The sequence below is a fragment of the Cynocephalus volans genome, chromosome 1, assembly GCF_027409185.1.
Source record: "Cynocephalus volans isolate mCynVol1 chromosome 1, mCynVol1.pri, whole genome shotgun sequence".
Lineage (NCBI taxonomy): Eukaryota > Metazoa > Chordata > Mammalia > Dermoptera > Cynocephalidae > Cynocephalus > Cynocephalus volans.
This window is the reverse complement of record NC_084460.1, coordinates 301,421,886-301,434,001: the sequence shown is the minus strand read 5'-3', so window position 1 is coordinate 301,434,001 and position 12,116 is coordinate 301,421,886. Positions and strand designations below refer to the sequence as shown.

At 38.9% G+C, this 12,116-nt stretch overlaps 1 protein-coding gene across 2 annotated transcripts in view; it reads left to right on the top strand.

Annotated features, from left to right (window-relative positions):
• The window catches only part of NDUFA10 (NADH:ubiquinone oxidoreductase subunit A10), a 61,071-nt gene that overhangs the window by 26,832 nt on the left and 22,123 nt on the right, over nt 1–12,116 (top strand). For both annotated transcript variants that reach the window (XM_063109285.1, XM_063109295.1), the window contains one exon: nt 4,919–5,027. In XM_063109285.1, coding sequence (XP_062965355.1) covers nt 4,919–5,027 — 109 coding nt within the window. The remainder of the gene's footprint in view (nt 1–4,918; nt 5,028–12,116) is intronic.

Below are 12,116 nucleotides of genomic sequence, written 5' to 3'. Positions count from 1 at the left end.
TCGTTTAGTTATTAAAAGTAAGACCTAAAATTTTATTCCCTTTTTAACACTTTTTGTTTTTTCTTTTTTGTTTTTAAGATGGAAGAAATAGCAGCATGTTTACACTTGTAGGAGAGGTGCTATGGCTGGGAGGAGGATCTGGAGGAGGATGCAGAGACAGGGCAGGGACTTCCTGGGGGAGGGCTATGAGGAGCCACGCGAGGGCACCAGCTGGTGCAGCGTGGACCATCCGCCCTCTCCAGTTCCAGGGAAGCTGGAAGTCCCTACTTATTTTTTAAAATCCTGTTTTAACTTTTTTGTCTAGATACTTATATTTATGTATGTTTTTATACAGTTACCTAAACAATAGAACATAGTCTGTCATTCTGAAACTTTCTTAAGAAAAAAGTCTATCCTTTGCTGTGCAGTGTTCCGCCCTTACGTCAGAACTCTCATAGTTAAGTGTCAACACTGTATCTGGAAGGTGTTTCAGAAGTGTGTTCTCTGTTCCATAGAACTCCTGTTGGGGGGAGGCTTCCTCATTTGACAGGTGAGGAAACCCTGGCTCAGAGAGCTCTGGCTTACCAAGGTCATGTGACAGTAGGTCATGTGACAGAGGAGGTGCTGGCCTCTTGGGCTGCAGGAGCAATGCTGCTGGCCCTCTGCATGCTCCCCATGGTCCCCGCCACAGGCCGGCTTGCCCTTCCTCCTGCTGTCAGTTCAGGCTCGAGTCTGAGCATGAACCCTCCTTTTCCCTGCTGCTGACTCTCTGCCCTTTCCTTGAGTCCCCACTGAAGGTCGGTGTGCTCCGTTTTCAGTGATATCTCTCCCTTATCTCTATTTCTTCTGCTTGCCGTTCGTTGTGGGTTAAGCCTCTCATTGACCTCCACTCCCCCATTAGTCATTTTTCATCTGCTCATCTCGTGCACACTCCCACCAAGTTAATGTTCAAAAAATGTCACAGTGACCCTGTTTTCTCTTCACTCAGAACCCTTCAGTGGCTTATTTTTGTTTAGTCACAGATCCAGATTTCATTTTCTAGAATTAATTCAGAATCTTGGTTCTGCCTCTTCTACCTAGGATCCCAGACATTTTCCTGAATCCCTTACCACACCACCTACCCAGTAGTTACCTACAAATCCTAAAATCCTACAAGTCTTTGAAGCCTGGCTGTAGTCGCCTTCCCCCCACCCAAAAAAAAACCCTCCTCTTAACTCTTCTAGGCTATTGTTTATATGAATTAATATTTGATTGTTGTTTGTTAGTATTAGCTACTGCTGGGCAGAGTATGTAAAGTATCATGTAAATAAGGTGATCACCCTTACATCCTAACAAACTTAGTGCGACTAGGGAATGTGTCTGAATTTTTGACCTCCAACTGGTAATACAATGTCCTTTTGTAAACATAATCTGAAGTTTGTGTTGATTGATTCTACACCATATCCAAAATTCCTGTCTGCAAATCGTAATTTTAATTGTTATTTAGTTATGTGGTTATCAGGGCATAGAGAAAGATCCTGTAATTCTCCCACAGTTTATAAATTGTAGCATTCAATTGTTTTAAGTTAGTTTTTTATAAATGGTTTTGTCCTTTCCTTCTCCCAATGTTTTGCTCCTCTTCCTTCCCCCAGGGATGTTTCATGATAGTTCACTGTGGTACTTGTGTTTATTTTCATTTGAGCACATTTCTTAATTTGAGGGACTCAAGTGAAAATTATGACAATTTTCTACGATAATTATTGTAAACATGTTGTTTACCAGTTATACTGGTTTTGACCAGAGCCTGACCAAGATCACTGGCTAGAACACTTTTGTACCGTCTCAATTGCGTGTGTCAGTGTGTAACTGTGTGTGTGCGCGCGCTCGTACCGCAGGGTTGTGGTTGTGGTTTCAATCTTGACTGTTCTGTGTTCGTATCCTGGCGCCACAGGCAGATTCCATCCCATCGAGGACGCTGTTTGCTTGTCTTGCCCCGCTGTGGGGGCTGCCGTGGACACCCCTGCTCTGCAGAGCCTGGGCCTCCCTCCCCTGCTTCACTACTTCAGTGCTGAGACTGTGCGTACGGCTCCTGGAGAGCGTCCCTTTCACATGAGATACCAGCACTGTAGAAACTGTAGCCTATGAGTTTGGTATCAGGGGTATATAGTGTTTCAAAAAGAGGTTGGTGGTTAAGAGAACCTGAAAAATATGCTTGGAAATGTTTTAGGAGAAAGTGTAGACATTCTGTTAATTGAGAAATAGTTGGAGTCATAACTTACCATCTTATTTTTTCTGTCTTGCTATCTTACTCTTCCGTTTTAAACTATGTGGCGTAGCAACTCATATTGAAAACCATACTGTGGTACATTTTATCTTCTGATTTGGACACATGGGCTCGTGATGTTAAAAGGATATATTATCCTTAGTCAGATTTTGAATTTTTCTTAATTAAACTAAGTGCTCTGTGACTAGAATGTTTTCTCTCACTGATTTTTGCTCCTTGAGTCATGAAGAATTCCTGGTGTCTTTTTTCCTTATTTATCTTCAATCTAGAATATATCTACAATTTATTAGAGAGGTTAAGACTTTGGGGATTTACTGAAGATATAGAATAGGCTCCTCTATAAATAGATATTTAATAGTGATAATTTAAACTCATAGTAGAAAATTGAAAGAACAGCTTAGCCAAGTTAAAATAAGTTGTAGAACAGTTGTGGCAAATTATGTTTTTAATCTTCAAAAACAGTTTGAAGCAACTTGTTAAATATTTTCCAGGGTTCTGTATAAAGTGTAATTCAGCCAAAGTAAGTGTAGGTGGTGCTGTTGCTCTGAATGTTCCACAGGGAGCATGTGGCTCCCAGGCCAGTAAGCTCTTCGAAATTTTTCAGCATTTTGTTAGATTTTTCAAATTATAGAGAAAACCAAATCAAACCCCCCGATCTTGATATTTGTTAACATGTAAAAATGAATTTTATTTTAGTTGAAATTTTTTATTGTGAGATCACTTCAAAAATTAACTTTATATAATAACAAGTAAAGAATAATTCTATTTGTGTTAACAATAAAAAGATATGTACTTATACATTATTGACACTTGCATAGAATGTATTTGAAAGAATGTGTAAGGAAAGCTAACGGCACTTCTGGAGAGGGAAACCATAAAGATCTGGAAGGGCAATGTTGAAGATTTCCTTTGGTACTGTGTGAAATTTTATGACACCCATATTGTGTTTTTAACAGCAACCAGAGAATTCAGTCTTACCAAATACAGCAACTTACTGTCCTTTCCAAACTTTCTGATTTGCTTGCTTTTTTTTTTTTTTTTTAATATTTGAATATATTTTGGCAAGTAAAACCAACTTAATGTTAAAACTGAGAAACCAATCTTACCTTTGAGTATATGCTATTTGCCTAACCGTGTGGAAACCTGTGTAAGTACACTTAGGAAAACAAACATGAACGTCCTGGCCTCAGTTCCTTGGAATGGTACAGGTTGAGTATTCTTTGTCCAAAATGCTTCGGACCTGAAGTGTTTGAGATTTCAGATTTTTTTAAGATTTTAGAATATTTACATCGTACTTTTGAGCATCCCATATCTGAAAATCCAAAATCTGAAATGCTCCAATGAGCATTTTCGTTGAGCATCATGTTGGTGCTTAGAAAGTTTTGGATTTTGGAGCATTATGGGTTTCAGATTTGGGATGCTCGGCCTGTATTTGGGTCATTGTATTATTAATCATGTGAGAGTGACGTGCTTTTTACTGGGATGCTCAGGACATGCTTTGCCTGCAACCAACTCACATTCAGCCTGCCGCGTCCTCAGTGTTCTGTGGTGCTCTGCGGCATTGTGATCTGTGGACCCCACAGGCCTTGAATCTTAACTGGGTTGTTCTGTCTCTGGCAGAATCTACCTGGGATAGTGGGGAGACCAGGCCTTGGGTTTGCATAGTGGGCTTGGACTCTCTCACAAAATCTGACCGAGAGCCAAACACATGTACAGAATTTCCATTTGAGCCATTACAGACAAGAAACATTTGCTGCCTGTATAACTCATTAATGGGAAAGTAGCCATTTAAAATAATTATTTTCTTGGCTTTGCACCCTTAAGGAAGGAGATTTTAATGTTTCTTTCTAAAAGCTCAAAAAATGTTTTTCATCTTCAGGTATAGTGGTTATGCTCAGACTAAATTTAATTTAAAATAAGCAAATTGTAACAAAGTATAAATATTTTAGCATTTTGCAAAATAAAATGGTAAAAGAAGGAAAATGTCCTATGATTTGTACTTATCAGTGCCAGGAAAAGTGGAGGGTGAGGCCTTTGAACAAATGGTGGTACCCCCGACAATCCTGTGCGGGCTCCCTCGCCTCCCCGTGCTCCTCAGTGCCACACAGACTGTCACCTTCGTTCTTCAGACAGCTTCAGCACACAGGCAGAGCCACAAGGTTGCGGCTGGTGACCACGAGGACCCGCGCTGCTCTCTGTTCTTCCCCAGGACTTGTTGGTTTTACAGAATGTCAGTGGGGGCATCCTGTGTCGCACCACAGGCCACCACTGCTCACAGCCTTGACCTGCTCTTCCTACTATGGTTATCGCACCACAGGCCACCACTGCTCACAGCCTTGACCTGCTCTTCCTACTGTGGTTAAAGTGCACTTGGGCTACTTTTTTGTTTCCAAAACTACCCATTCCCAAAAGGCACCATGTGTGGGCACTGAGGCTTTGAAAAAGACTCTGCCTCAGCTTTTGAAAGTAATTTCAAGAAAGCAGCTCCAAATAGACCAAATAGTGGTCTGTGGGGCGAAGGTTTTGCTTCTGAGATAACTGCTTGGGAACGAACAGCATTTACTTGATTGTATGACTTTTTCTATATGAATGTTTAAAAGAAGATCAGGCTTAAATCTTATTTAGTATATTTATCCTGATGGTTTGGTGTAATCCACATTTGTCTTATTTTTTTAGGGTTCAGAATAAGTTGGAGGTGCTGAATTTCACAAGCCACCCCGTCTATCTTCCAGAAATCACGGTTGGAGCTTACCAGAGTGACCGAATCTTCAATAAATTCAGAGAGGTAAGACATGGAAGTGTGGAAATCTGACCAGCAGGGGGTTTGAAATAGCTGGGGACAGTGAAGTCACTTATCTAAAAAGTGGTTTTTGTTGTTGCTCTTTTTTATTTGTTTGTCTTAGAGAAGGAGTTTCTTCTTTACTGAAATGATTCTCTTTTTTTCCTTCCTTTCTGTTTGGAAAGCTAGTGAGGTCCTCAGTTGGGAGGCAAAGAGCAGAGATGTTCCTCTGGTGGGCAGACGTCACATGCTATACTCTTCATCACACATATTAGCTTGATGTAAACACTTGGAGCATTGCTTTACTCTCTGTGGCGCATCTTTAAACATGAGGCTTGCATTTCCACTGAAGGTCCTCAGGCCGAGTGGGAGGGCCCCGGGAGGGCAGCAGCGTGGGGGAGAGGCGGTCAGCACAGAAGGTAGAGGGCGAATATTTCATTGATCCTCTTACCTAGTTCCCGTACCTTTTCTGTGAGCTGCTTTTCTCAGAATGGTATGGAGAGTCATTTTTGGCAAGATTCCATTAAATTGGAGAACATTTATAAGTTCTGTTTGGGGAGCTAGCATGTGAGCTGTAGCCACACCGAGGATTGCAATTTCTTGTCGTGGGACAAGAAATCCTTGACGCATTTCACAGTCACCTGTGGTGATGCTGTGTTACTGGCAAATGTGTGAAGTAATTGTATTAAAATCAGAACTCCAAGCCATGCTGTCAATGTGTAGATGAGTTTAAATCTCAGTTAACTATTTTTGCATTACTGTGTTTCTGAGGTGATGCTCACAGATTATCTGAAGCACCAGTTAGATTTCTGAGTGTGTCCCACCGCTTGCTTTCTTACCTGAAATACTTGGGATTTTTTCTTAAGTAAGATCTTTTGGTTGTTTTGAAAGGGGTGTTATTCAGTGTAGGAATTTGGGGAAACATGAAATCATAAAGGTGCTGTCCTGTGTGTGCAAGTGGGCATAGCCCCTCTCTCTCTCTCTCTCTCTCTCTCTCTCTCTCTCTCTCTCTCTCTCTCTTTTTGAGTGGGGTCCTGCAGATCCACGGTCTCCTCAGTGGCAGGGCAAGCCTGCCCCTCCTGCAGCTGGTGCCCCATTTGCCACCCTTGCACTGCCAGAAAACCTGCACTTGGCATTTGTGTCCACTCGCTGTGTCCTGCTGAGTCCATCTCACGAGTGGCTTCATTTTCTTTATGTGGTCATCGCTACTATGATCGTCCAAGCTGCTGTCGTCTTACCTACACTTGTGCAGCACTTTTCTCTTAGGTCTCCTACCTGGTCTCTCCCTCCAGCCTTGCTTTTGTGGTGCAGAAGCATCTGTGCTTACATGCAAACCCCACGGGGTCAGTCCCATGCTGCGGCCCTTCCTACAGTGTGAGGTTCACTAAAGTCTGCCACGGCTTGTGGGTGTGTGCCTTCTAGTTCTTGACAGGCTTTGCTTCATTTATGTTTTGAGGCTGTATTATTAGATGTATACACGTTTAAACTCATTATATGGTAGAGTTACCCTCCTATATGTTATGAAATTTTCTTCTTTATCTTTAGTAATGGTTCTTAAAGTTTACTTTATTCAATATTTATGTAGCATCTAAAACTTCCTTTTGGTTAGTATTTGCATTGTGTGGCTTTTTCTACATCTTTTAATTTCAACCTTTCTGTATCTTTACATTTAATGTGGGTACCTTGTAACCTGCAAATAGATACATTTTAAAAAAAATTTTGTCACTCTGAATATTAGGAATATTTATCTGTTCATATTTAATGCAATTATTGATACATTTATATTTAAATAGCCTATCTTACTATTATTTTATATTTTTTCTACCTGTTTTATATGGTTTTTCTTTTTTTCTCTTGCCTTTATCTGGATTCTTTTTTTCAATTCCATTTACCCCTCTTTTTGCTTACTGGTTATCATTCTTTTTTATTTTTAGTCTCCAAATTTTATTGTATTTTGTCAATATACAATGGGGTTGATTATTGTGGCCAATTACTGAAACCTCCCTCCCTCCTCCCTATCCCCCCTCCCTCCCAACAATGTCCTTTCTGTTCGCTTGTTGTATCGACTTCAAGGAATTGTGATTGCTGTGTCTTCTTCACCCTTCCCCCCAGGTTTTTTGTGTATTTATTTATTTATTTTTAGCTCCCACAAATAAGTGAGAACATGTGATATTTCTCTTTCTGTGCCTGACTTGTTTCACTTAATTTAATTCTCTCTAGGTCCATTCATGTCGTTGCAAGTGGTAGTATTTCATTCTTTTTTATAGCTGAGTAGTATTCCATTGTGTAGATATACCACATTTTCCGTATCCACTCATCCGATGATGGACATTTGGGCTGGTTCCAACTCTTAGCTATTGTAAATAGTGCTGCAGTGAACATTGGGGAACATGTATACCTTTGACTTGATGATTTCCATTCCTCTGGGTATATTCCCAGCAGTGAGATAGCTGGGTCGTATGGTAGATCTATCTGCAATTGTTTGAGGAACCTCCATACCATCTTCCATAAAGGCTGCACCATTTTGCAGTCCCACCAACAATGTACGAGAGTTCCTTTTTCTCCGCAACCTCGCCAGCATTTATCGTTCACAGTCTTTTGGACATTAGCCATCCTAACTGGGGTGAGATGGTATCTCAGTGTGGTTTTGATTTGCATTTCCTGAATGCTGAGTGATGTTGAGCACTTTTTCATACGTCTGTTGGCCATTCGTATATCTTCCTTAGAGAAATGCCTATTTAGCTCTTTTGCCCATTTTTTAATTGGGTTGCTTGCTTTTCTCTTGTAAAGTTGTTTGAGTTCCTTATATATTCTGGATATTAATCCTTTGTCAGATGTATATTTTGCAAATATTTTCTCCCACTCTGTTGGTTTTCTTTTAACTCTGTTAATTGTTTCTTTTGCTGTGCAGAAGCTTTTTAGCTTGATATAATCCCATTTGTTTATTTTTCCTTTGGTTGCCCATGCTTTGGGGGTTGTATTCATGAAGTCTGTGCCCAGTCCTACTTCCTGAAGTGTTTTCTCCTATGTTTTCTTTAAGAAGTTTTGTTTCAGGGTGTATATTTAATTCTTTAATCCATTTTGAGTTGACTTTAGTATATGGTGAAAGGTATGGGTCTAGTTTCATTTTCCTGCATATAGATATCCAGTTCTCCCAGCACCATTTACTGAAGAGGCAGTCTCTTCCCCAGTGTATAGGCTTGGTGCCTTTGTGAAAGACCAGATGGCTGTAGGCGTGAGGGTTGACTTCTGGATTCTCTATTCTATTCCATTGATCGGTGTGTCTTTTTTTATGCCAGTACCATGCTGTTTTGGTTATTATAGCTTTGTAGTATAGCTTAAAGTCTGGTAGTGTTATGCCTCCAGGTTTATTTTTTTCTGCTCAGCATTGCTTTGGCTATGCATGGTCTTTTGTTATTCCATATAAATGTATAGATAGTTTTTTCCATTTCTGAGAAATACGTCATTGGAATTTTGATGGGGATTACATTGAATTTGTATATCACTTTGGGTAGTATGGACATTTTCACAATGTTGATTCTTCCAATCCAAGAGCATGGGATGTCTTTCCATCTTCTTGTATCCTCTCTAATTTCTCTCAGCAGTGATTTGTAGATCTCATTATAGAGATTTTTCCCATCCTTGGTTAACTCAATTCCTAAGTATTTTATTTTTTTGGTGGCTATTGTAAATGGGCAAGCTTTCTTGATTTCTCTTTCTGCATGTTCACTATTGGAGAATAGAAATGCTACTGATTTTTGTGTGTTGATTTTGTATCCTGCTACTTTGCTGAAATCATTTATCAATTCCAAGAGTTTTTTGTAGAGGCTTTAGGCTATTTGATATATAGGATCATGTCATCTGCAAAGAGGGACAGTTTGACTTCTTCTTTTCCAATCTGGATGCCCTTTATTTCCTTCTCTTCTCTGATTGCTCTGGCTAGTACTTCCAACACTATGTTGAATAGGAGTGGTGAGAGTGGGCATCCTTGTCTAGTTCCTGTTCTTAAAGGAAAAGCTTTCAGCTTTTCCCATTCAGGATGATATTGGCAGTGGGTTTATCATATATGGCTTTAATTATGTTGAGATAATTTCCATCTGGACCTAACTTATAGATGGTCTTTGTCATGAATGAATGTTGAATTTTATCAAATGCTTTATCAGCATCTATGGAGATGACCATATGGTCCTTGTGTTTGATTTTATTAATATGGTATATCACATTTATTGATTTGCATATGTTGAACCAACCTTGAATCCCTGGGATGAATCCCACTTGATTGTGGTGTATAATTTTACATACGTGTTGCTGCATTGTGTTGGCTAGTATTTTATTGAGGATTTTTGCATCTATATTCATCAAGGATATCGGCCTATAGTTTTCTTTTTTAGTTTTTCCTGGTTTTGGTATCAGGATGATGTTTGCTTCATAGAATGAGTTTGGGAGAATGGCCTCTGGTCAGTCTTTTGGAATAGTTTGTAAAGAATTGGTGTCAATTCCTCTTTGAATGTTTAGTAAAATTCTGCTGTGAATCCATCTGGTCCTGGGCTTTTCTTTGTTGGGAGCCTTCTGATAACAGCTTCAATCTCCTTTATTGTTATTGGTCTATTCAGATTTTCTACATCTTCTTGGCTCAATTTTGGTAGCTTATGTGTGTCCAGAGATTTATCCATTTCCTCCAGATTTTCAAATTTGTTGGCATATAGTTGTTTATAGTAGTCTCAAATGATTCCTTGTATTTTAGATGTATCAGTTGCAATATCACCTTTTTCATTTCTAATTTTTGTTATTTGGATCTTCTCTCTTCTTTTTTTAGTTAGCCATGCTAGTGGTTTGTCAATTTTATTTATCTTTTCAAAAAACCAACTTTTTGATTTATTGATCTTTTCTATTGTTTTTTGGGTTTCAATTTCATTCAGTTCTGATCTTAATGAATTCTTTCCATCTGCTAACTTTGGGTTTGATTGTTCTTGTTTTTCTAGTTCTTTAAGGTGAAGTGTTAGGTTGTTCACTTGCCATCTTTCCATTTTTCTGAAGTAAGCATTTAATGCAATAAATTTCCCCCGTAGTACTGCTTTTGCAGTATCCCACAGGTTTTGATACGATGTATCATTATTTTCATTAGTTTCAATAAATTTTTTGATTTCCTGTTTGATTTCTTCTTGGACCCATATGTCATTAAGTAGAATGCTGTTTAATTTCCATGTGTTTGTATAGTTTCCAGAATTTCATTTGTTATAGATATCTAATTTTAATTCATTGTGGTCTGAAAATATACATGGGGTAATTCCAGTTTTTTTGAATTTGTTGAGACTTGATTTGTGACCTAACATGTGGTCTATCCTGGAGAATGATCCATGTGCTGATGACAAGAATGAATATTCTGAGGTTGTTGGATGGAATGTTCTTTAGATATCTTCCAAGTCCATTTGGTCTAGTATGTTGTTTAGATCTTGTGTTTCTCTGCTGATTCTTTGCCTAGATGATCTGTCCAATATTGACAGTGGGTTGTTTAGGTCCCCTGCTATTATGGTATTAGTGTCTATTTCCTTCTTTAGGTCTAATAGAGTTTGTTTTATAAATCTGGCTGCTCCAACATTGGGTGCATACATGTTTATGATTGTTATGGCTTCTTGATGGATCAATCCTTTTATCATTATGTAGTGGCCCTCATTATCTCTTTTTGTGGTTTTTAGTTTAAAGTCTATTTTATCCGATATAAGAATAGCTACTGCAGCTCGTTTTTCATTTCTGTTTGCATGGTAAATCTTTTTCCATCCTTTCACTCTTAGTCTATGTGAGACTTTATGGGTGAGGTGGGTCTCTTGAAGACAGCATATAGTTGGGTCCTCCTTTTTAATCCAGTCAGCCAGTCTGTGTCTTTTGATTGAGGAATTTGAGCCTTTTACATTGAGTTGTTATTGAAAAGTGTTGATTTAATCCTAGCATTTTATTGATGATTGTTTGGATGTCTTTGGTGTCTTTTGTTCCTTTCTTTCTGATTTACTGTTTATTTTCTGTATTTGTTGGTTCCTTGGGTTGTAGATAGCCTGTTTGTTTGTTTGTTTTCTCTTCATGAATTCCATTTTTATTATACTAGTGGGTTTTGTTTTTCTTGGGTTTTTAATGGCAGTGGTAGTTATTTTTCAGGTACCAAACCCAGTACTCCCTTGAGAATTTCTTGTAAGTGTGGTTGTGTGGTAGTGAACTCCCTCAGTTTTTGTTTGCCTGAGAAATATACTATTTGCCCTTCATTTTGGAAGGAGAGCCTTGCAGAGAGAGTATTCTTGGCTGGCAATCTCTGTCTTTTAGTATTTTGAATATATCATCCCATTCCTTTCTGGCTTTTAGGGTTTGTGATGAAAAGTCTGATGTTAGTGTGATTGGGGCTCCCTTATAGGTGATTTGATGCTTCTCTCTTGCAGCTTTTAAGATTCTCTCTTTATCTTTGAGTTTTGCCGATATGACTATAACATGTCTTGGAGAAGACCTTTTTGGGTTGAATACGTTTGGGGATCTTTGAGCTTCCTGAATCTGAAGATCTGTGTCTTTTCCAATAACTGGCAAGTTTTTTGCCACTGTTTTTTGTTGAATATGTTTTCAATGCAATCTCCTTTTTCCTCCCCTTCTGGAATACCCATGACTCGGATATTTGAGCGCTTAAGGTTGTCTGATGTCTCTCTCAGATTTTCTTCAATGCCTTTAATTCTTTTTTTTTTTCCTGCCTGTGTTACTTCAAACAGCCCATCTTCAAGGTCAGAAGTTCTCTCTTCTGCTTCTGCAGCCTGCTGGTTAAACTCTGTTGTGTTTTTTATTTTGTTGAATGAATTCTTCAGTTCAGCAAGCTCTGCTACATTCTTTTTCAGGGCATTGATTTCCTTGTACATTTCTTCTTGCAGGTCCTGTATACTTTTCCTCGTTTCATCATGTTGTCTAGCTGAGTTTTCTTGTATCTCAGTCAGTTTCCTTAGAATTATCACTCAAAATTCCTTGTCAGACATTTCAAGGGCTTCTTGTTCTATAGGATCTAGAGCTTGAGAGTTATTACCCTTTGGTGGTGTACTTTCTTTATTTTTCATATTTCTGGTATCTTTC